Genomic DNA, 23,781 nt, shown 5'->3' with positions numbered 1-23,781 from the left:
TCCTGAGCAATTTCATAGGGATCCCGCAATCTTGTTCGTTCATTGTATATTGTGCGATCAGAAATCATTTAAAATTTAAATTTTAAAATTCAAATATAAATAGTACCCAACGAAAACTGACAACACGATATAAAATGAACGGACAAGATTGTAGGATCTCTAGGGAATTGCTCAGGAGAGGATCCTAGTTCTATGAAGTTATTGCGGACATGAGCAGCCAATGACCTTATGTTGGCTTGGCTACAGTGGCAGTGGGTGATTTCTTTGGTGGGTTTAATGGGTTCACAAATGTATTGATAAATTAAATCCAGGCCGTTATTTTTATTACCTTGAGCGTGGCATGCAAGTTGGCCATTGAAATCCACCGTCCATATAGTCAGCTAAACACACTTTATGCCAATAGCATTTATGCTTGCATCATACGAACAACGGAAGAAAACATTTTTGCCCAAAACTCTTAAGCGGTACAAAAATTACTACCATATTATCCGTCATCAAATGAGTTTAAATATCAAAATTGGGTAGTAAAGTCTAGACGTTGTATTTGATTTGAGTGGTAATTTTATCATTTTATTTTTAAATTTCGTGTAACAGTTAGATCATGTCTCACTCATCATCACTCAATCGTAGTGAGCAAAAGTATTTTCAGCAAAGACTAATTGCCCCTAGAAAAACAAAACAGATGAAAACTTATTGCGCAAGCATATGTGAGATGACGTTTATACAATCCATGTCACTTCTTTTGAACACTATGAGCAAGAATATTCTCGATAAGAAAAAATTGCCCCAATAGATTAAGAGGACAAAAACTTGTTGAGCAAGCATATGCGTTACTATTACAAATCAATATCATCTCTTTTTAACTCTAGATTCCCATGAGTCTTGGGGCTTGTTAGAAAATGGTTTAGAATAACTGAAAACGTTTTTAATGAAAATGTTTTTAAATCAATATTTAGTAAAAATTCAAGTAATTCTGGAAAAACACTTATGTGCTTCCTATAAGAAGCATGTATCTGGTGTGTTTTTTTTCCAAAAAAAAAAAAAAAAAAAAAACTAAAAGTGCTTTTGATGCCAGAATCAATTTCATCAAATGCACTTTTAATCTTTTAAAAGTACTTCGAAATGAGCCGTTAATTATTTGAATCGAAATGAACCGTTCAATATGCCCAATGACCAAAATTTGAGTCATAAAATGTCTCAAAAGTCGGAGATTAGAATATTACCTTTCTTGCATCCATATACGGTCCATTATTTAATATTTTAAATATAGCTGGTTCTTTTAAAATTATTACAAAAAGGTGAATATTCTATCATATATAGTTGGAATATTGAGCAATGTAATAACTTTTTAGTGGAAAATGAACCGTTGTTAGTATTCCTTCGGAGATTTAGGTTGCCCTTTTAGAAAACACAAATCTCGTCCAAGTCTAAATCAAAATATTTGTGCGTTCGGATGGGACTTAGTGATGAGATTTAGGTACTTAGAAACTTTATAAAGCAAATGTTTTTTTTTTCCTAAAATAGTCTTCGTGATTGGTAACTCTTCACTCTAGTATTCGAAATTTAAAATCGATAGAATTAGTTTTAAATTTGTCCACTATCGATCATTTTGTTAATTTTGTTAAATAAGAAGAAGAAGACAAAAGTATCCTTAATTTTTGTCGGATCAATTTGGACCATTGTTGATTAAATTAAGGTGTTTTTATCATTTTGGTCACTGTTCATCAGAAATTTTTCACGGAATGACTAAAATGATTGACGGTGTATATTTTATTAATTTCACATCTCAAGTGATAAAGTTAGAAGTTATGCAAATTTCAACGATATAAAACTATAAAACTATGGATGGAAAATATTTACCAAAGCACGAAGTCAATAAAAGTGAACAAAAAAACCAGTCCCCGGTAGCCAGTCAGTCACTCCCCTCCTTGATCTTTCCACAAGGCAGAAAGAAAACCCCAATCCGTCTCCCTCAACTGTCTCTTCCAATTTCCCAACTTTCTTGTTCAGAAAGGCAGGCTGAACCCAAAGTCTTCGAATGCTTTCACTATAAATCCCTACAAACTCACTCCTAAATCCATTCCCTTTCTCTTCCCGATCACCAATTCACAGAGCAAATCCTGCAAACTATGCACCTCTACAATGCATGGCTGCCGCCTCCGGTTGCCGAGGAGTCGAAGAAGGAGAAGGAGTCATTCTCTTGGGTCGTCTCCTCCGTCAAGAACTCGTACAAACCAGACGATCCTGAATCAGTCTATGCCACTCTCAAATGGGTTTCTGTTATCGACCTGTGAGCTCACCCAATTCACTTTCTCAATTCACTATTTGTCCTCTCCATTTTTGTTCAATTTATTGGGTTTCTCAATATTTTGTTATTTTGGAATTGGGTTTGTGTTAAATTCTGCCATTGGAACTGGGTTTTTGTTAAATTTGCAATCCGAATTACTTGTGTTCATCATTTCAATAATATACTCGAGCTTTGGAAGCAATGAATGTGTTAGTGTTGCTGTACTTCAACCATATTGAAGTTGGATGTGTAATTTGTGATGCAGTTTCGTCAAGGCGAAAAGTGAAGTATCCTTGGAAGATGTAACTGTTCTTGTTGAATTTGGATTGGAATTGTTTTATGTATCGCAAAATAAGCTTTATGCCCAGGTAATACTTTGCATAGCTGATTTTTCCTTTAATTCATTTTTCGTTGACATGCTTGTCATCAGTATTTCTTAAATGTGGGTTCGATTTGTATTGATAGGTTAGATGGGGAAACATCCTAGTCAAACTACTCAATAAGCATCGAAAGAAGTTGTCTTTGAAATTAAAATGGCGGCCTTTGTACGAAACATTGATCCATACACATTTCACTAGGTGAGTCTTATATATTCACCTTCAAACGTACTGCCTTTTTCTTTCATTGTTAATTAATTTATTACTTGTTCTGTAGTCATAAGTAAATTTATTATAGCTGCCAAAGGGGTGCAACCTTGGCATGTAGAAAATATTTAAGATACGACCATCTTTTTCTAAACAGGACAAATTTATGTACATAAGTTCATGATTCCTTGTGAATGCAATCAAACTATGGATTTGAAAGAAAAGGTGTTCTTAAATAATGAAGCCAATGACTTGAAGGAAGATGATAACCAATCTGACTTCAAATGCTTAATTTTATGCGGTGTTTAACTTGGATATGGTTTTAATAAAGCTGTACAGTTCATGATATTGTTTCTTTTGAAATATTTGGCTTGATTACTACCTTTCTGCCATGAAACCAACTTCTCATTTAAATTGGTATAGCATAGACCGCTTTTGAAGAACTTCATATATTGATACATGTTACAGGAGTACAGGTCCAGAAGGCTGGAGATTGAGACAACGACATTTTGAGGCTACAACTTCTCTTGTTCGGTCTTGCCGGAAGTTCTTCCCACCAGGTTCTGCCTTTGAGATATGGTCCGAGTTTAGGTAAGTACTTTGAGGCCCTTTTCCCTTGTTGGACTGGGGTGCATGATCTCTAGGATGTTTGACACACTATTGACATTTCATCAGTCAAAAAGGATTAAAATACCGCATGATCCAAGTCACATTTGCGTTTATTTTTTTCAGTTTCTTTTTTGTTTATGTTTTCATTTATATAGATAGATACACACGTGTGTGCACATTCACTTTTAAATAGAACCACAGAATAGGTGATTACAATTGTTCCATTCATTCCCTCATTGTTGTTTCTATTTGTTTAATGAAACAAACTGTGCAGATCTTTATTGGAAAATCCCTGGCATAATTCATCCTTCGAGGGTTCCGGGTTTGTTAGACTGTTTCTTCCTACAAACTTGGACAACCAGGACTTCTTTTCACAGTAAGGAGCACATGTATCTCATATTCTTGTTCTTTATGGTTTTCAACATGATTATCGGGGAAGTCACCTTGTATTCTTGGTTTTACAGTGATTGGATTAAAGAGTTTTTCCACCTCTGGGACTCGATACCCAATTGCCAATTTTGGAACAGTCAATGGGCAGCTGTTATTGCTCGTGTTGTAAAGAACTACAAGTTGATTGATTGGGAGTGTTACTTGCCCGCACTTTTCACCAGATACTTAAATATGTTTGAGGTGAGTGAGTAAGCCCATCAAGGGAGCTTGAATTTGTGTAGAGTTAGGTTACTTGCATTTTCCTTGATGTTTGAATTTTGTCGCTGAACGTGATTTCTATTTTCCAAAGCTTGTTGTAATTGAAGTACAACTAAATCTTGACTGATGTATGCTATACTACTATTGATAATTATACTGTGACTTGGCTTGTAATGGTGGTAAATTTGTTAGAAGTGTATTGAATATAATAAAAGTTTCAATATTTTATCTTTTATTTTAAGGTTCCTGTGGCAAATGGAAGTGGATCATATCCATTTTCTGTGGATGTTCCAAGATACACAAGATTCTTGTTCTCCAATAAGACAGTTACCCCAGCAAAGGCCATCGCAAAGTCCATTGTGAGTATAATTTATGTGCTATGTGCAACATTTTGCATTGTAAATGATTTTTGTCCCTATATAAATGCTTCCTTGATAGTAGAGTGAGAGATATTATGACTGAAATTGCAGGTCTATTTGCTAAGGCCAGGTAGCTCAGCACAGGAGCATTTTGAAAAATTGGTCAACCTCTTAGAACAGTCTGTATACTCAAATACTCAGTTTTAATTCTCTTTTTCTCTGTTATGTTGTTTAATAGCATGTCGCTTGTTCTGAGTATTTGTTATCGAGTTTTTACTGGTGTTCATTTTTTGTAGATATTACCATCCTTCTAATGGTGGTCGCTGGACTTATGCATTAGAACGCTTTTTGCTCTATTTGGTTATTTCATTCCGGAAACGCTTACAGCATGAACAACTGTAAGAATCTGTCTACATGATATGACATATTTTCTTTGTATGCTTGGGCCTATTTTGTCCTCTTTCCACTAAATTACTCTTATTACAGGAGCATTGATAAAGATAGACATGATGAACAGTACCTAGGAAGATCAGAAAGGAATTTCTTTGTCAGGGTGGTGCTCAAGTTAATTGATCGTGGTCAATATAGCAAGAATGAACATCTTTCTGAAACAGTTGCTGCTGCAACTTCGATTTTGTCTTATGTGGAGCCTACTCTGGTCCTTCCTTTTGTCGCATCTCGCTTCCAAATGGCCTTGGAGACGGTCGGTCATATTGAGTTTTTTGTCTTTATTCTAGAACTACTGAATGCAGACAATATGTGGCTTCGAATTGAATTTTAGGGAATATTGCTGCTGGAAAAGTTTATTGGAAAAAATTTTATTTTGAATTTATTTTCTTCTTTCTGGTAAATGTTGGGAAAACTATTTCTAGAAAATGTTTTCTTGATTGTCCTTTATGAAGGCTTCTACTCAACATAGAGCCTTACAAAACATAGTGTTCCTATAACTGCATGCACTTTATAGGATACAATAGGAAATGTGTTCTCCTGTAAGTGGTGTTCTTTCATTGAATTAACTTCTCCTTTACCAACTTTTTTTGTCTAGTCAGATGACTGCCACCCACCAGTTGCAGATTGCAGTGACGTCGGTAGCATTTGTTGGGCGTTCATTGTTCCTCACGTCCCTATCAGATTCTGCAGTAAAATCAGTTGATCCTGGTAATAGTGATGAATTCATTGAGCTTTTGATGGTTTCACTATCCAATGCATTACTTGGTATGGATGCCAATGATCCTCCAAAAACCTTGGCAACAATGCAATTAATTGGCTCTATATTTTCCAATGTAAGCACACAATCCCCTAACAAACATTGATAATATGCCTGTAGGTTGTGCATATACAGTCTTACTAATTCACTTATGTTCGCAGATGTCTTCATTGGATGATAATATTCATGAGCTATCTGTCATGCCAATGATTCGGTTTTCTGAATGGTTAGATGAGTTCTTGTGTCGCCTATTTTCCTTACTCTTACACCTGGAACCAAGCAGTGTTACGTAAGTAATGACATTCAGTTGTCTGTTTCTTCACTTGTATAGTTTATTACTTATTTATAGTCAGAGTAATTGGTTAGTGCTGCTGCAGGAATGAAGGCCTACATTCATCGGCAGCGTCAGGAACTTTTCTAGTTGAGGATGGTCCTTACTACTATTGCATGCTTGAAATCTTGCTCGGGAGACTTTCACAACCTCTCTATAATCAGGTTTCTCTAGTTTTGACATAATAATCAATTTTTTTTAATGGTTAACTTTTCATCAGATAAAGGAGGAGGGGGAGGGCGTCAGGTAGTCGACAGCCGGCACTCCATGATCACGTCGAATCCTTATGAAAATGAATCCAGAACAAAATCGCGCTAAAGCTAGGGCGTCACCCGTAAGTGGCGCGCTGTGTGGCCCGAGCACAGTGATAAGTGAGCAAGGGTCGCTGTATCTCCATCGGCACCCGGATGCAGTGTTAAATGAGCAAGGGGGCCATAAAAACTTCTTTTCGAACGACTCCACTCAAAGTTGTTTGGGAGCATATGCTCCTATCAACTTTACCCGGGACACACAAAAGAAGTACTTTGATCCTATTAGACGGGGGAGGGTGAAGAAGCTAGGACAGAAGGGTAGAGTTCAAGAGAGCAAAATGCGTTTAGGAACGTGGAATATAGGAACCTTAACGGGAAAATCTATGGAAGTAGTGGAAGTTATGGTGAGGAGAAGGATAAATATTATGTGCCTACAAGAAACTAAGTGGGTTGGTAGTAAGGCAAAGGATCTAGAAAACTCAGGGTTTAAACTTTGGTATTCGGGCACAAATAGAACGAGAAACGGTGTTGGCATCATCGTGGATAAGACCTTGGTACAAGATGTTGTAGATGTCAAGAGGGTAGGAGATAGAATCATGGCAATCAAGATTGTAATAGGACAAGAACTTATCAATGTGATTAGTGCGTACGCACCTCAAGTAGGGTTGGATACGAGTTCGAAGGAGAAATTTTGGGAAGATCTTGGAGACTTGGTGCAAGGAATTGCTCAGACGGAGAAGTTATTTATAGGAGGAGATTTAAATGGACACGTGGGCAGGGAGCCAGGCAACTATGGAGGTTTTCATGGTGGCCATGGTTTTGGGGAGAGAAACGAGGATGGGGAAGCTATCTTGGATTTTGCAATGGCATATGATCTCTTCTTAGCCAACACCTTCTTTAAGAAGAGAGAAGAACATGTGATCACCTACAAGAGTGGGTTGTCAAAAACACAAATAGATTTTCTTCTAATGAGGAAAGGGGATCGTATAACTTGTAAGGATTGCAAAGTTATACCAGGAGAGAGCGTGGCTAATCAACATCGCTTGTTGGTGATGGATGTACATATCAAAAGAGTAAGACAAAAGAACAAGACTTGGAAGTGCCCAAGGACTAGATGGTGGAATCTAAAAGAAGAAAAACAAGCCATTTTCAAAGAGAAGGTAATCACCCAATGTGTGTGGGATAGAGAGGGGGAAGCTAGCCAAATGTGGGATTCTATGGCTAGTTGTATCCGAAAAGTAGCAAAAGAGGTATTAGGAGAGTCCAAGGGCTTTGCCCCACACCAAAAGGAATCTTGGTGGTGGAATGAGGAGGTACAAACAAAGGTGAAGGCTAAGAAGGAATGTTGTAAAGCCTTATACAAGGAGAGGACCGATGAAAATGGTGAAAGGTATAGAAAAGCGAAGCAAGAGGCGAAGAAAGCTGTCAGAGAAGCTAAGTTAGCGGCTTACGACGATATGTATAAACGACTAGATACCAAAGAAGGAGAGTTGGATATCTATAAACTATCTAGAGCAAGGGAAAAGAAGACAAGGGACCTAAACCAAGTGAGGTGCATCAAGGATGAGGATGGAAAGGTTCTTGCTACAGAGAACGCGGTTAAAGACAGATGGAGAGGTTATTTTCATAATCTCTTCAATGAAGGACATGAAATGAGTGCTTCTTTAGGGGAGTTGAGTAACTCAGAAGAGTGTAGAAACTACTCTTTTTATCGTCGAATCCGGAAGGAAGAAGTGGTTGTAGCTTTGAAGAAGATGAAGCATAAAAAAGCAATAGGCCCAGACGATATACCAATCGAAGTGTGGAAACTTTTGGGAGAGACAGGTATAACATGGCTCACTGACCTTTTCAATAGGATTTTGAAAACGAAGAAGATGCCAAATGAGTGGCGAACGAGCACTTTGGTGCCTATCTACAAGAATAAGGGCGACGTACAAAATTGCATGAACTATAGGGGTATTAAGCTAATGAGTCATACAATGAAGCTCTGGGAGAGAGTCATTGAGCATAGATTGAGGCAAGAGACACGGGTTTCGGACAACCAATTCGGGTTCATGCCAGGGCGCTCAACCATGGAGGCAATCTATCTCTTACGAAGATTGATGGAAAGATATAGAGATGGGAAAAAGGATTTACACATGGTCTTTATAGATTTGGAAAAAGCGTATGATAGGGTCCCAAGAGACATTCTTTGGAGGATTTTAGAGAAGAAAGGAGTACGAGTAGCATATATCCAAGCTATAAAGGATATGTATGAAGGAGCAAAGACTGCCGTAAGAACTCATGAAGGACAAACCGAAAGCTTTCCCATAACTGTAGGATTACATCAAGGCTCATCCTTAAGTCCTTACCTTTTTGCGTTGGTAATGGATGAGTTAACAGGACATATTCAAGATGATATTCCTTGGTGTATGCTTTTCGCAGACGATATAGTGTTGATAGATGAAACTCAGGAAGGGGTAAATGCAAAGCTTAACCTTTGGAGAGAAGTGTTGGAATCTAAAGGTCTTCGCCTAAGCCGATCAAAGACAGAATATATGGAGTGCAAGTTCAGTGCAAATGGAGGCCAAAACGAGTTAGGGGTGAGGATCGGAGATCAAGAAATACCAAAGAGCGACCGTTTTCGTTACCTAGGATCTATCTTGCAAAAGAACGGAGAATTAGACGGAGATCTCAACCATAGAATACAAGCTGGATGGATGAAGTGGAAGAGTGCATCCGGCGTGTTATGTGACCGCCGTATGCCACTGAAGCTCAAGGGAAAATTTTATAGGACGGCAATAAGGCCGGCGATGCTGTATGGCACAGAATGTTGGGCGGTGAAACATCAACACGTACACAAAATGGGTGTAGCGGAGATGAGGATGCTTCGTTGGATGTGTGGGCACACGAGAAAGGATAAGATTAGGAATGAGGATATCCGGGGTAAAGTAGGAGTAGCCGAAATTGAAGGAAAGATGAGAGAAAATCGGTTACGGTGGTTTGGACATGTGCAAAGAAGGCCTACTGACGCTCCGATTAGAAGATGCGACTATGGGACAGAGGTTCAGGGCCGAAGGGGTAGAGGAAGACCTAGGAAAACTTTGGAAGAGACTCTAAGAAAAGACTTAGAGTACTTGGATCTAACGAAGGACATGACACATGATCGAGCACAATGGCGTTCTAAGATTCATATAGCCGATCCCACTCAGTGACTTGGATTTTCCAAGTCTCCAACCGAGAAGTTTTCCTCACTCGGAAAATTAAGGGAACACTACCCCAACCTACATGCTCCACTCAGAAAGTTTCAACATACAAGCTTCAACAAAAGAAAATTCAAAGAACTTAGCGAAGAAGGCTTTGGTGTATCTAACACAATACGTTGAAATGAAGGAAAGCTTATTTATTGATATCCCCGATAAGCTACAAATATGTACATATACATGAGTCAAAATAAACACACAAGAGGGAGCCTTCACAAAGGTTGCTTAGGAGAAGTCTCAGCAGTCGGTAGAGCCCCAGAAAGAGAAGGCACCGGAGGGGGATCATTTGGAGCCTCAGTACTGGACAGAACCCTAGAAGGAGGAGGTATCAGAGGTTGATCATTTGGAGCTTCATTACGCGGTACAGCCCCAGAAGACGAAGGCAATAAATGCCTTTGGAACAAACCCACAAATCTCTGATGATCAAGTAAAACCTGACCATCAGTTTCCTTCATCTGGTCAAGCTTCCTCTTCATGTTTGTAGCATAGTCATGTGCGAGCCGGTGCAACTGTTTATTCTCATGCTTGAGCCCTCTAATCTCCTGTTTGAGACTCATCACTTCAGCCGCCAATGATTCAACTTGGCGGGTTCGAGCAAATAGGCGTTGGGCCATATTAGACACAGAACCTGCACACTGAACACTGAGAGCCAGCGAATCCTTAACAGCTAACTCATCAGACCGTTTGGAAAGTAGTCTGTTATCTTTGGGAGTGAGAAGGTTCCTGGCCACCACCGCAGCGGTCATATCATTCTTCATCATGGAATCCCCAACGGTAAGAGGACCAGTAGGGGAGACGAAGGATGGGCGCCATATGTTGTCTGGAGAAGGCGGGGCTGCCTCTTCAACAAGGTTCAAGTCAAAACGACGGTCGGAGGGGCCAGACATTTTCAAAGGTGTTGAAGAGAGAAGAGGTCGGACAAATCAAGATCTTAGAAGTGCAAGAATGAAGCTTCTACTGGTGGAGATTCAAGTGTGCTTTGGAACTTAATGCCAGCCCCTATAAAAATCTGCACTCGACGGAGCTTCAGAAATCGAAGAGGCGCCTGCTCAGAAATCGAAGAGGCGTTTGCTTTCTCAAAAGCTAGGCTGCTTAGAGATCACGAGGGTTGATCTCAGAAATCGAAGAGGCGTTTGCTTTCTCAAAAGTTGGGCTGCTCAAAGACCTCGAAGGCTGATCTCAGAAATCGAAGAGGCGCTCGCTTTCTCAAAAGCTGGGCTCCCTAGAGACCACGAGGGCCGATCTCAGAAATCGAAGAGGCACCTACTTTTCCAGCCTTGTCAGCACCTGTCACACGCACACTCAGCTTTGCGAAAATTATGGGCATTCTGTCGAAGACTTCTGGGGAAGTAGAAAACACATGAATCTTACTGTTCAATCACTCACTTCCCACACGCAACAATAGCTCATGGGTACCACAGATAACTTTGCCAAAGTTCTCTGCCAAAGTTGAGCACGTGAAGCTTGCAACTCCTACTACATCGCTCTGACCAAGAAGAGTAAAAGAATAGCAAAGAAACAGCACTAACAAAGTTTAGACCCATAAATTTTGAAGGTCTAGCTACCATATTATTACCCACAAGGGTAAAGGAACAGTACCACTGCTGGATAATTGGAAAGTCCTTGTGTGTCAACCTCTGTGCTTCGTGGCAAGGTAGACTAGCAAACATGCCCAACCTTTACTCACATTCGAGAAAACACTCCCAATAAGATTTCTTGCTCCAAAATCGAAGAGGCACCGTCCTCCGAATCTCGAGAGCCAGACTCTCAACATGACTACTTTCTTAAAAATCGAAGAGAGGGTAAAGGAACAGTACCATTGCTGGATAATTGGAAAGTCCCTGTGTGTCAACCTCTGTGCTTCATGGCAAGGTAGACTAGCAAACATGCCCAACCTTTACTCACATTCGAGAAAACACTCCCAACAAGATTGCTTGCTCCAAAATCGAAGAGGCACCGCCCTCCGAATCTCGAGAGCCAGACTCCCAACATGATTACTTTCTCAAAAATCGAAGAGACACTGCTCCCCGAATCTTCGAGAGCCAGACCCCCAGCATGATTGCTTTCTCAAAAATCGATGAGGCATCGTTCTCCGAATCAATCGAAGAGGCGCTCGCTTTCTCAAAAGCTGGGCTGCTCAGAGACCACGAGGGCCGATCTCAGAAATCGAAGAGGCACCTACTTTTCTAGCCTTGTCAGCACCTGTCACACGCACACTCAGCTTTGCAGAAATTATGGGCATTCTGTCGAAGACTTCTGGTGAAGTAGAAAGCACATGAATCTTACTGTTCAATCACCCACTTCCCACACGCAACAATAGCTCATGGGTACCACAGATAACTTTGCCAAAGTTCTCTGCCAAAGTTGAGCACGTGAAGCTTGCAGCTCCCACTACATCGCTCTGACCAAGAAAGGTAAAAGAATAGCAAAGAAACAGCACTAACAAAGTTTAGACACATAAATTTTGAAGTTCTAGCTACCATATTATTACCCACAAGGGTAAAGGAACAATACCACTGCTGGATAATTGGAAAGTCCCTGTTTGTCAACCTCTGTGCTTCGTGGCAAGGTAGACTAGCAAACATGCCCAACCTTTACTCACATTCGAGAAAACACTCCCAACAAGATTGCTTGCTCCAAAATCGAAGAGACACCGTCCTCCGAACCTCGAGAGCCAGACTCCCAACATGACTACTTTCTCAAAATCGGAGAGAGGGTAAAGGAACAGTACCATTGCTGGATAATTGGAAAGTCCCTGTGTGTCAACCTTTGTGCTTCGTGGCAAGGTAGACTAACAAACATGCCCAACCTTTACTCACATTCGAGACAACACTCCCAACAAGATTGCTTGCTCCAAAATCGAAGAGGCACCGCCCTCCGAATCTCGAGAGCCAGACTCCCAACATGATTACTTTCTCAAAAATCGAAGAGACACTGCTCTCCGAATCTCGAGAGCCAGACCCCCAGCATGATTGCTTTCTCAAAAATCGAAGAGGCATCGTTCTTCGAATCTCGAGAGCCAGATACCACAGACCACTTTTTCAAAGTGCTCTGACAGAGTTAAAACATGTGAAACTGGCAGCTCCCACTACCGTGCTATGACCAAGCAGGGTAAAGGAATAACATTACTACTTGTTAGGGAGACTCCTATATATGTCGACCTCCATCCCCAACAGACAGGTAGACCTGCAAAAATGCTCAACCCTTCATCATATCTGAGAGGGCACTCCCAACGAAGCCTTTCGAAATATTCAGCTTTCTTTCCCCCCGATAATACCTCTGCAAACAAGCTATACTAGAGCAAGAATATCTCATATCATCAGGGTTAAAAGCAAGAGTATCCCATATCATGCTTTTTCCCTGTCTTTTCCTTTGGCCTTGTTTTTACCTGCAAGACAAGGAGAAAGAGAGCAGTCAGCACTTGGAATCAAGCTTCCAGCCAGGAACTGACTGCCTGGAACCCCTTACCTGATTACTTACCTGGCATTGCTCTCGAGTACTCATCTTCAACATCTTATGTTTCCAGGGAAGATTCCGCATCTGCTTGAGGAATAGATAGGGCAAGTGCGAAGGATACAAGGAAGCATGTGGAGACAAGCGTAACAGCACACGTGCCGATACATCCATTACTCTGTCAAAAGCAAAAGTATCCCATATCAGCAGGGTGGAACGTACTCTAGATTTGATGGACTTGTTTTGACCCTCAAATTCTTCAGTCGGCCTTATACTCTGGAGGAAACCAGAAAACCCTCCAGCTCAGTTCAAGAATAAGCCTGTGGAAAGTTACTTCTTCAAAAGCAAAAGTATCTCATATCATCTCTTCTCATTTTTCTTCTCTTTATCCTTCATGCTGCTGCAAGATGGGGAGAAGGTGAACAATCAGTCGGAGCTCTGATTGCTTACCTTGTCTGTCACCTCTTTCAGCAGACCCCCTAGCTCGGCGACTTGGGGGACTCTTACTACATGGTTTGTATCGCGCTTGACCAAGCCTGAAACTACAAGTAAGCTTCAAGTGAAATTGATACATTACCTTGTGCATCTCCACCAGTTAAAGATACCACCCCTGGATGGAGGAAGAGTACTTCCAGAGAAGATGCCACATCTACCTATGAGACAGATAAGGCAAGTCAAGACGACACCACACTCCGATACTTAGAAGTTTCGTGATTATGAGATCATTCTCCCACAATATTTCCTAATGTCATTTGTACTAAATCATTCACTTGTACTCACTAAAGGAGAGCTTGAACCTATGTACTTGTGTAAACCCTTCACAATTAATGAGAACTCTTCTATTCCGTGGACGTAGCCAATCTGGGTGAACCACGTACATCTTGTGTTTGCTTTCCTATCTCTATCCATTTATATACTTATCCACACTAATGACCGGAGCAATCTAGCGAAGATCACAAAAAGTGACCGTTTTCGCTACCTAGGATCTATCTTGCAAGAGAACGGAGAATTAGATGGAGATCTCAACCATAGAATACGAGCTGGATGGATGAAGTGTAAGAATGCATCCGGCGTGTTGTGTGACCGTCGTAGGCCACTGAAGCTCAAGGGAAAATTTTATAGGACGGCAATAAGGCCAGCGATGTTGTATGACACAGAATGTTGGGCGGTGAAGCATCAACACGTACACAAAATGGGTGTAGCGGAGATGAGGATGCTTCGTGGGATGTGTGGGCACACGAGAAAGGATAAGATTGGGAATGAGGATATCCGAGGTAAAGTAGGAGTAGCCGAAATTGTAGGAAAGATGAGAGAAAATCGGCTCCGGTGATTTGGACATGTGCAAAGAAGGCCGAATGACGCTCCGGTTCGAAGATGTGACTACGGGACAGAGGTTCAGGGCCGAAGGGGTAGAGGAAGACCTAGGAAAACTTTGGAAGAGACTCTAAGAAAAGACTTAGAGTACTTGGATCTAACGGAGGACATGACACAAAACCGAGCGCAATGGCGTTCTAGGATTCATATAGCCGACCCCACTTAGTGGGAAAAGGCTTTGTTGTTGTTGTTGTTGTTGGTTAACTTTTCATCACGACATGTTGTAAACTCTCCTCAAATCACTGGCAGGCTTTGAAGAAGATCTCCAAGTTTGTGAAGACAAATATTCTTCCAGGGGCAATTGCAGAGGTTGGACTGCTTTGTTGCGCATGTGTTCATTCCAACCCAGAAGAAGCAGTTACTCAACTTGTCAAGCCAATTTTATTGTCTGTTATTTCTTCTTTGGAAGGAACACCAGCTACAGGATTTGGAGGTAGAGGAATATGTGGCGCTTCAGTTTCAACTAAGGTACTTTCTGTTGTGAATGGTTTAAGCTGTATGCTTCTGTGCTTCAAGGTTTTTATTATGAGTTATTTTCATTCCAGGTTAAGCCAACAATTTCTCCAGCTCTTGAAACAGCAATCGACTATCAATTAAAAGTATTATCAGTTGCCATAAGTTATGGAGGTCCTGTGCTTCTGCGCTACAAGGATGACTTCAAAGAGGCGATACTTTCTGCTTTTGAGTCCCCATCTTGGAAGGTCTTGTAACTTTGATGGCTATTGTTCCTCACGATCAGCAGTTTCTTCCTTTACATTTGTCTCAAAATGTGATGCTCTCTGGCATTGTTCAATGATCTGAATGATTTTTTTTTTGACAGGTCAATGGAGCTGGTGATCATCTTCTTCGATCTCTCCTTGGAAGCCTGGTTCTTTATTATCCTATTGATCAGTACAAGTATATTAACTTTTCTTGCTAGCTTCATTTTTCTCTGTGATTATACACTTGAAATCTGTCTGCCAAAGGAAAAAAATAAAATATATATTTTTCTTCTAGGTGTGTTTTGCATCATCCAAATGCTGCTGCATTAGAGGAATGGATCAGCATCAAAGATTATTCTAATGATAAACCATTGGCGGTCCCCAAGTGGCATATCCCAAGTGTTGAAGAAGTTGAATTTGCAAATGAACTTTTGGACCTTCATTTTCGGATGGCTTTAGATGATCTTTCAAGAATATGTGAAACTAAAATCCACTCAGATCCAGGTAATTTGTTTTATGGTGTTATTCCTTGGGAAGATATAGTAGTGAAGGGAGATATTGTTATCTGGAGTGAGATCTAGTGTATGTAGTAATCTAACTGATATGCAACGATGTATGGCATGCACATATATTTGTATGTGAGTGCCTTTTTATATGCATGGAAGTGAAGCTATATTGTCTAATACATGCCATTTTCAACCCAGGAGATGAGAAAGAGCACTTGAAAGTGACTCTTCTGCGTATAGATTCTTCATTGCAAGGTGTTTTGTCTTGCTTGCCTGACTTCGCCCCATCCTCAAGGAATGGGACTGTTGAACATCCAAATCATGCTGCTTTTCTAATAGCCGGAGCAACAGGTTCAACTGTTGGTACCACTAAATTGCGGGAAAAAGCTGCTGACATTATACATGCAGCCTGCAAGTAATGTCTACATTGGAATGTTCCTATGGATATCATCCATTTCTTCTGTGCAGATTGATTTACTGAATCTTTTTATTTTTTATTTTTTTTTATCTTTGTGCATTGTGCAGATACATACTAGAGAAGAAATCAGATGATAGCATCCTGTTGATACTCATTATTCGAATTATGGATGCTTTAGGAAACTATGGTAATCGACATTGACTCTAGACAATACTCATCCGGACCCCTTCTTTTGGGGTATGCTCTTTCTCATCATCAATTTCTTTACCTTATATGCAGGAAGTTTGGAGTATGATGAGTGGTCAAATCACCGGCAGGCATGGAAACTAGAATCTGCTGCCATTGTAGAACCTTCAGTAAACTTTATAAATTATGCTCATTCGAAGGGGAAGAGAAGGTTAGAGTTTTGCTGGATCTTATTATCCAAAAAGAATCTCCTTTTTGTCACATTGAATATTCATATCTATCTTACAATTCGACCCTGATTATGTTATTCTGTGCCAGGCCGCGGTGGGCACTCATTGACAAGGCATTTATGCACAGTACATGGAGATCATCACAATCATCTTATCATATATACCGTACTAATGGGAATTTTGGTCCACCAGACCATGTGAATCTTTTGGTGGATAATCTTCTAAATCTCTCATTGCATAGCTACGAAACTGTTCGTTTGTGAGTCTCTAATCTTCTTGACCTTAGTTTATAATGAAGCTGTAGCAAAAACACTGTTCACTCAAAATGCACATCAGGTTATCCGTATATAGTTTCTTAAGAAAATGGACCCTACTATGTCTGCATCTGTATCTGATATCAAATCAGCGTACTTATACAAGCAACAAGTATAAAAATAGAATGAAATTGATGTGATCACGTGTCAACTTTTGTCTTGGTTTCTTTGCAAGTGGAGAATAAGTATTCCCTTTTCTTTTGCTTCATTGTTATCTTGTTTTAGTTTTTACCACTTATTCAAACTAGTAAATATTACCTGACTTTTTATTCAATGATTCTTAGTGGTTTCCAATGTTGCAATTCCGCGTTACCATATCTTATTTAAATTTTTTACATGGTGTCCAGACTTGCTGGGAAATCTCTTTTAAAGATGATAAAGAGATGGCCATCTATGATTTCAAAGTGCGTCCTTTCTCTAACAGAGAACTTACGGAACCCCAAGTCACCAGAATATGCAGTGCTAGGATCATGTGCAGTCCTTGCCACACAGACAGTTCTCAAGCATTTGACAATGGTAGTCGTTCAACACAAATTGCTCCAACTGATTTTGGAAAATGAGATTTTCTGATATGTTTCTGTCATTCCAGGACCCAAAGGCGTTCTCTTCGTGTATTCTTGGAATTCTTTCAAGGTAATGCTAATTTTCATGCATGTAGCAATATCTGTTGCCAGTTGGGTTTGGCATTGCTCTTCATGAAGTTATAGACTGAATTCTGATACGTCTTTCTTCTTCTTGAAGCTCTCATCATGAATCACTGAAATCCCAGAAAGCAATCAATGAGGTAAAAGTTGATAAAGCTATTCATGTGATTTTCATGTTGTCTGAAATTATCTTTGTGCTTGTCATAAACAAAATAATTTTTGTGCTAGCAGCTTTTTGTCAAATACAACATTCACTTTGCTGGAGTATCTAGAAGCATTTTCAGGGCATCAGGCAATAATACAGAAGCACCAGATTTTGCAGATTTGGTTTCTCAGATCACTTCTATGAGTTTTGATTCTACTGGCTTGCATTGGAGGTAAGTAACTAAATATATTGTACCTTTTCTTTTAGGTCGAAAAAACTGTTTTGACTTTCTCCTATTATAATCTTTGAAGTTTCTGGTGCATCCCTTGAACACTAAAACTGAGAAAGTATACCTGAGCGGTTGGTGTCTTGTGAAGATTTCTCTTTGAAGCGAACTTTACATATCTTGAAGCTTTAAATGCGTAGGCATTGAAATCCATAAGGTTAATTGTTAAAATCTTTTTCTTTTATATTTTTCCAGGTACAATCTGATGGCTAATAGGGTTCTACTCTTGTTGGCTATGTCATCTAGGAATGACCCAACTTCCTCCTCAAAAATTTTGAGTGAAACTGCCGGTGGGTTCATGATTTTGTTTCTCATGGGTTGACCCTTTTCTTTTTTGCACTAATCTTGTTTGTCAGGTTACCTTTTTTTAGTGAAATTCTATATTCTTTATTTTTGCCTTTCCAGGTCACTTCTTAAAGAATTTAAAAAGTCAGCTTCCTCAGACAAGGATACTTGCAATTTCCGCACTAAATACACTGTTAAAAGAATCACCTTATAAACTGTCTGCTGGGGAACAGACTCTCCCCTCTGGGAATGTGCAAGGAAGTAGAAAGTCATCCCTTGAAGGAGAATTAACCCAAATATTTCAGGAAGATGGTTTTTTCAATGAGACCTTGAACAGTCTTTCTCATGTTCATATTGTTACTGATACTGAAAGCGCATCTTCCAGAGGCAATCATGGAAGTTCTTTTCAGAGCCTCGCAGACAAATCAATCACCCGATTTTATTTTGATTTTACCGCTTCATGGCCACGCACTCCTACTTGGATCTCTTTATTAGGGAGTGACACATTTTACTCAAACTTTGCGAGAATTTTCAAGCGGCTAATACAGGAATGTGGCATGCCTGTTCTATTGGCACTTAAAAGCTCATTAGAGGAGTTTGCAAATGCCAAGGAGAGGTCTAAGCAGTGTGTTGCTGCTGAAGCATTGGCTGGAATATTGCATTCTGATGTTGACGGTATTTTAGTAGCATGGGATACTTGGATTTTGACCCAGTTGCAGAATATTATCTTATCACAATCAGTAGAGTCAATACCTGAGTGGGCAGCCTGTATACGTTACGCTGTTACTGGGAAAGGGAAGCATGGAACAAGAGTTCCTCTTTTGAGGCAACCAGTATTGGATTGTTTGGCCACACCTTTACCTGGAACTGTAACCACTACTGTAGTTGCCAAGCGCTATGCTTTTCTTTCAGCTGCACTTATAGAATTATCTCCACACACAATGCCATTAACTGAAGTACAGCTCCATCATAGACTTCTGGAAGAGCTGCTTGGTAGCATGTGCCATTCATCTGCCCAAGTAAGCCTTTTCACTGTGTACATGCCTTTTACTGTTTTTATTGGGTAGTGCTATCCACACACCCATTTTTACTTTTCAATTCTCATACACCCTCTCAATTTTTGACTGTATGATTGAATGAATTGAAGAAGGTCAATGGCGAAAAATTAACAAGGGTATGGGAGGTAAAAATGGGTGTGTGAATAGCACTATCCTTTTTATTTTGCAGAACAAATGGATAAATAGATATTATGAGAGAACTTAACAGTGCTTTTCTCATAAGAAATTATTGGCTAGGTAGTCTTCAGATGCTTTCTCATAAGAAATTATTGGCTAGGTAGTCTTCAGATACTTTCTCATTATAAAAAAATTCTAGGATGGTGATACTTCAAAAGATTGATTAAATTTACTTTTAATCACTCATTCGTTTTAGAATGGCACTATCACGCGACTTCTGTTTATAAATGCATCATTCTCTCGTCTTGTCCAATTAGATACATGAGCGTAAGAGATTCTGACATTGCGATGAAGAATAGTGATCGTTGTAGGAGGTTGTATAAATACCATGTTACTCATCGACCTAAACTATTGCAAAATGATCTCTCTTGTGTGTCGTTATTGTCCTAATAACTTTTGTTTTTGATCTCGTAATATACCATCATTGTTTGAAAGAAAGAAACAACCTTTATTTTCTCTCTCTATCCCTGTTATGCATTTTCATTGGGATTTCAAACCTTTTCATTTATTTTAAATATAAGTTCTGAGGAATATTTTCTATGGGATAGGTAAGAGAAGCTTTAGGTGTTACCCTTTCAGTGGTGTGCTCTAACATCCAGCTTTATGAGTCATTTAATCATGAGCATTCACTTGAGGGGGGAAAAAGAGATGTTGCCAACAAATTTGATGGGAAAAGTTGGGTTCAGTTTCTGAAAGAGCGAGCATCTGAAGTGCTGATGAGTATTCAGAATACTTCCCAGTCTGACAGTTTGGATACCACAACAAATATTAGTTCTGAGAATGGGAATTCAAATGGTGATTCACAGGATGCTGTCAAGTGGATGGAGACGGTACTATTTGTTTACATTTTATTTGTTAGTATCTTTTTATTCTTGTAAAGTTTTGGACTGATCGATTTGTAATTTTCATATCTTGTGAAGCTTTTCCATTTTATCATCTCATCTTTGAAGTCTGGCCGAGTTTCATATCTTCTGGATGTAATTGTGGGACTTCTTTCTCCTGTTATATCCTTACAGGTATGTGAAATTGAAGTTCTCTTTTGAGGAGGGGTTTGATATTGTAATCTGTAACAATCTACTGGATGGTTCTATTGTAATGTAATGGCGCTAGACATTATCTTTATATCTGAATAATGATTTTGGTGTTTTTCTTTTTCCAAAGGAAACTTCAAGTAAAGATCTGTCAACCTTAGCGAAAGCAGCTTTTGAATTGCTGAAGTGGAGAATTTTCTGGGGACCTCATCTCCAGGAGGCTGTATCTGTGATTCTTTCTTCTGCCAATGACTCTAACTGGCGAATTAGATCTGCAACACTTACATATCTGCGAACGTTTATGTATAGGTATGATACATGTTTTACATCTCCTGTTCTGTTACGAGCCTCTGGTTTCAGTCTGCAGAACATATGATGTTGATTCTAGCATGCAGACTAATAAAGTACTATTATTATTTGTATTTTCTTAAACAACAGGCACACCTTCATCCTCTCAAGTGCGGAGAAGCAGCAAATTTGGAGAACTGTTGAAAATCTACTTTTAGACAACCAAGTTGAGGCAAGTTTCTAGTTCAAGATAATAACATAGTTCATTATTCGATGACTTAATGTTTCCTTTCGTTTGAACATTTTCTTTCGTATATAGAATGTAGATCTATAAACACACATACTTTAAAGCTTCTGATCTGGAAAGCATAGGAAAACTGAATTTAGGTGTTTCTTAAGGATGGTCATTAAACATTGATGCATTGATATTTTGAGAGTCTCTTGACTCTTTTAGGTATTAGATATTCGACGTGAGGTAGATTTTATATTTTTAACTTATAATTTATATCTCAGGTGAGAGAGCATGCTGCTGCAGTTTTAGCAGGCCTAATGAAGGGTGGGGATGAAGATCTTGCTAAAGACTTTCGCGATAAAGCTTATACCGAAGCTACTACTCTTCAGAGGAAGAGAAAGCGCAGGTACTCCCCTTGCTTTTGAAAGTTCTTTTTGGTTATACTATGTTCTTTCTTTAAAAGGATTCGAATATCTGTATTGTTTATCCATGTTCCACATTCACGCGTTCATTCATACAATTTGCTGGTCTCGCATCAAGTTTTTGTTGTTTTTATGGAAACAAAACGTCTTTATGGGTTAAAAATGATTTAGACAAGGAAATTTTCTTTGCACTGCAAAGTAGGTACCCACATTCCTGCATACACTTATACATCAGCAGTCTAAGAAGCTACTCTTGATGTGCAAATAGCATGTTAGAAGCTCTTTTGAAGTCAAATGTGCACATCATATTTTTAATATACAATACTACGCGTATTCATTGATAAATGTTATGCTGTCATACATACTTGAGGCAATTTTTTATGTATTTATGTCCACAACCGCAACTAAGCATCTCATAAATGATTTCAGAATTTATATTAATCCTGAACTCATATGCTTTCATTGTTTATAAATGCAGAACATTGAGCTCAAGCCAGTCCATAGCTTCTATTCACGGTGCTGTACTTGCTTTGGTGGCTTCCGTGTTGTCAGCCCCTTATGATATGCCCAGGTATGTCGTGTCCGATATAGGCAACTGATCTTGTAATTATTCACGGTTACTCAAACAATCGCACTAATAGGTTGGGTTTTAGCAGCGTTAACTATGACAAGCTCAAATGTATTTAAGAACACTGACCCCTTTCTTTCTTGTCAAGTATGACAAGCTCAAATTTATTCATGTTGGCATGTTGTTGTGGAGGAAGTGAGCATTTCATGACTTCTTTGATCTTAATTATCCCGGGAGATGAATGTTTGAATGTCTTATCTCATACCAATTTCCATTTTCCACTGTTTTCTCAGTTGGTTGCCGGAGCATGTCACTTTACTTGCTCGTTTTAGTGGAGAGCCATCGCCGGTGAAATCTACGGTTACAAAAGCAGTTGCAGAGTTTCGACGTACCCATGCTGATACATGGAATATTCAGAAAGATTCATTTACTGAAGAGCAACTTGAGGTGTGTGCTGGCCCGCCAATCTAAACCTTACATTCAACTTGAGGTGTGTTCGGGTTTTCTTAACTTTCTTCAATTCATATATGCAGGTTCTGGCTGATACGTCGTCTTCATCGTCGTATTTCGCATGATTCACCATGTAATTCATAGGAAAGAGAAACCATGTAGTTGTACAGCAATTGATTGAAAGTAAGCAAACATAGGGATTCGATATAAAAACGGAGTGGTGGCTGTCGACTTCGACTACCTGATGCCCTCTCTCCTCCTTTGTCCGGGCTTAGGACTGGTAGCAGTGAACAATTTTTTTTTTATAATTTCTTTTACCATAAATTCTATATAATAAGCCTTGTATTGTCATTGTTTATCACTGCCGGAGAAATTTAATTCAGTCTATAGAGACCATCGGAATCATTAAATCATCAAATTGTAAATCCGACGGGATGATATCTGAGTTGTATTATTTTTGCTCCGTTTTACAATTCCCACCCTCATATTCCTCTCCGTTTTCTTCCTCAAGCGGGAAAAGGGTTTGTGGGTGTGGGAGAAAGTTTTGATTATGACGAGAATACGGTTGGTCCATCACGTATTTTTATGTAAGTACGTATTTTTATGTAAGTCGTAGAAAATTTTAGTTTTTAAGTTATTAATTTTTTAATAGACATATCTTACCATTTGTATAATGACACGTGATGTATTATATCGTGTGTCGGTCATACCGGAAAACTAAGCTATCGCCCTCGATCTTCGTTTCCTTCTTTTCGTCAACGTCTTCAACCGCCTCTTCCTCTTTCCTTGTTTATCCCTCATGTTTGACTTCAAATCTCCTCGTCAACGGTATTCTTCTCAAATCCAGAGTGAGATTGAGTAACTGATGAACGCGGAGTGCTTAATCAAATCCACGAGACGTAGCTCTTCTTCCTTCAGGTGAAGAGTGATCTTCTTGCCCCTACTCAGAACTCACCAGTGGTGTCTCCAGCAACGGTGAATGGAGGCGCCTCCTGCCCGTGAGTACCACACTTACTGCTCATCGTTGTCATTGTGCTCAACACCGACCATATTGGCGATGAGATAAGCAGAGTAGAACCCGACAGCAAACCCAATCATGCTAGCATTTGCCCCAGCATCCAAGAAGGTTGTTCACACCTGACAATACAAATTAAGATTAAAAACCATTAAAAAAAGAAAAAAATCCCCAATCGCATTGTGTACAGGGGTTTCGGGGGAGATGCAGCTAGGGTTTGGAGAAGCAGGTCGAAGAGGAGGCCGTCATAGAAACGAAGAGGAGGATGTGAGAAGCAGCTATAAGGACTTAAGGGTCTAAAAGCACTTTCGCATGATTCATCTTCTTCATTTTCTCATATCGCATGATCCACCATGCAATTACAGTAAATTATAATTTTCCTTTACTAGCTAATATTTCTTTTACCATAAATTTATATAATGACCTTGTTGGATTATGTGGCCAAGTGGCCATATACTTTAGAATAAACAAACCAAAAGG

The 23,781-nt window shown here is 39.5% G+C and overlaps 1 protein-coding gene across 1 annotated transcript; it reads left to right on the top strand.

The window, feature by feature from the left end:
• The first annotated feature begins 1,906 nt into the window (after positions 1-1,906).
• LOC103422746 (proteasome activator subunit 4-like) lies at positions 1,907-22,637 on the top strand. Its single transcript, XM_029088005.2, has 35 exons — positions 1,907-2,290; positions 2,553-2,655; positions 2,753-2,865; positions 3,340-3,462; positions 3,755-3,856; positions 3,945-4,110; positions 4,371-4,487; positions 4,599-4,666; positions 4,784-4,885; positions 4,974-5,190; positions 5,537-5,770; positions 5,856-5,983; positions 6,072-6,189; positions 14,595-14,813; positions 14,891-15,046; positions 15,166-15,242; positions 15,342-15,550; positions 15,751-15,967; positions 16,078-16,157; positions 16,250-16,367; positions 16,475-16,645; positions 17,048-17,216; positions 17,290-17,333; positions 17,442-17,484; positions 17,576-17,721; positions 17,971-18,065; positions 18,181-19,079; positions 19,844-20,125; positions 20,216-20,311; positions 20,457-20,635; positions 20,765-20,846; positions 21,128-21,252; positions 21,747-21,839; positions 22,130-22,283; positions 22,370-22,637. Exons 1-35 carry the CDS (start codon positions 2,130-2,132, stop codon positions 22,409-22,411), a joined length of 5,448 nt encoding a protein of 1,815 aa, XP_028943838.1. The 5' UTR covers positions 1,907-2,129; the 3' UTR covers positions 22,412-22,637.
• The last annotated feature ends 1,144 nt before the right edge of the window (positions 22,638-23,781 follow it).

Source organism: Malus domestica, chromosome 11 (genome assembly GCF_042453785.1).
Source record: "Malus domestica chromosome 11, GDT2T_hap1".
Lineage (NCBI taxonomy): Eukaryota > Viridiplantae > Streptophyta > Magnoliopsida > Rosales > Rosaceae > Malus > Malus domestica.
This window is presented reverse-complemented; position numbering and strand designations above follow the sequence as displayed.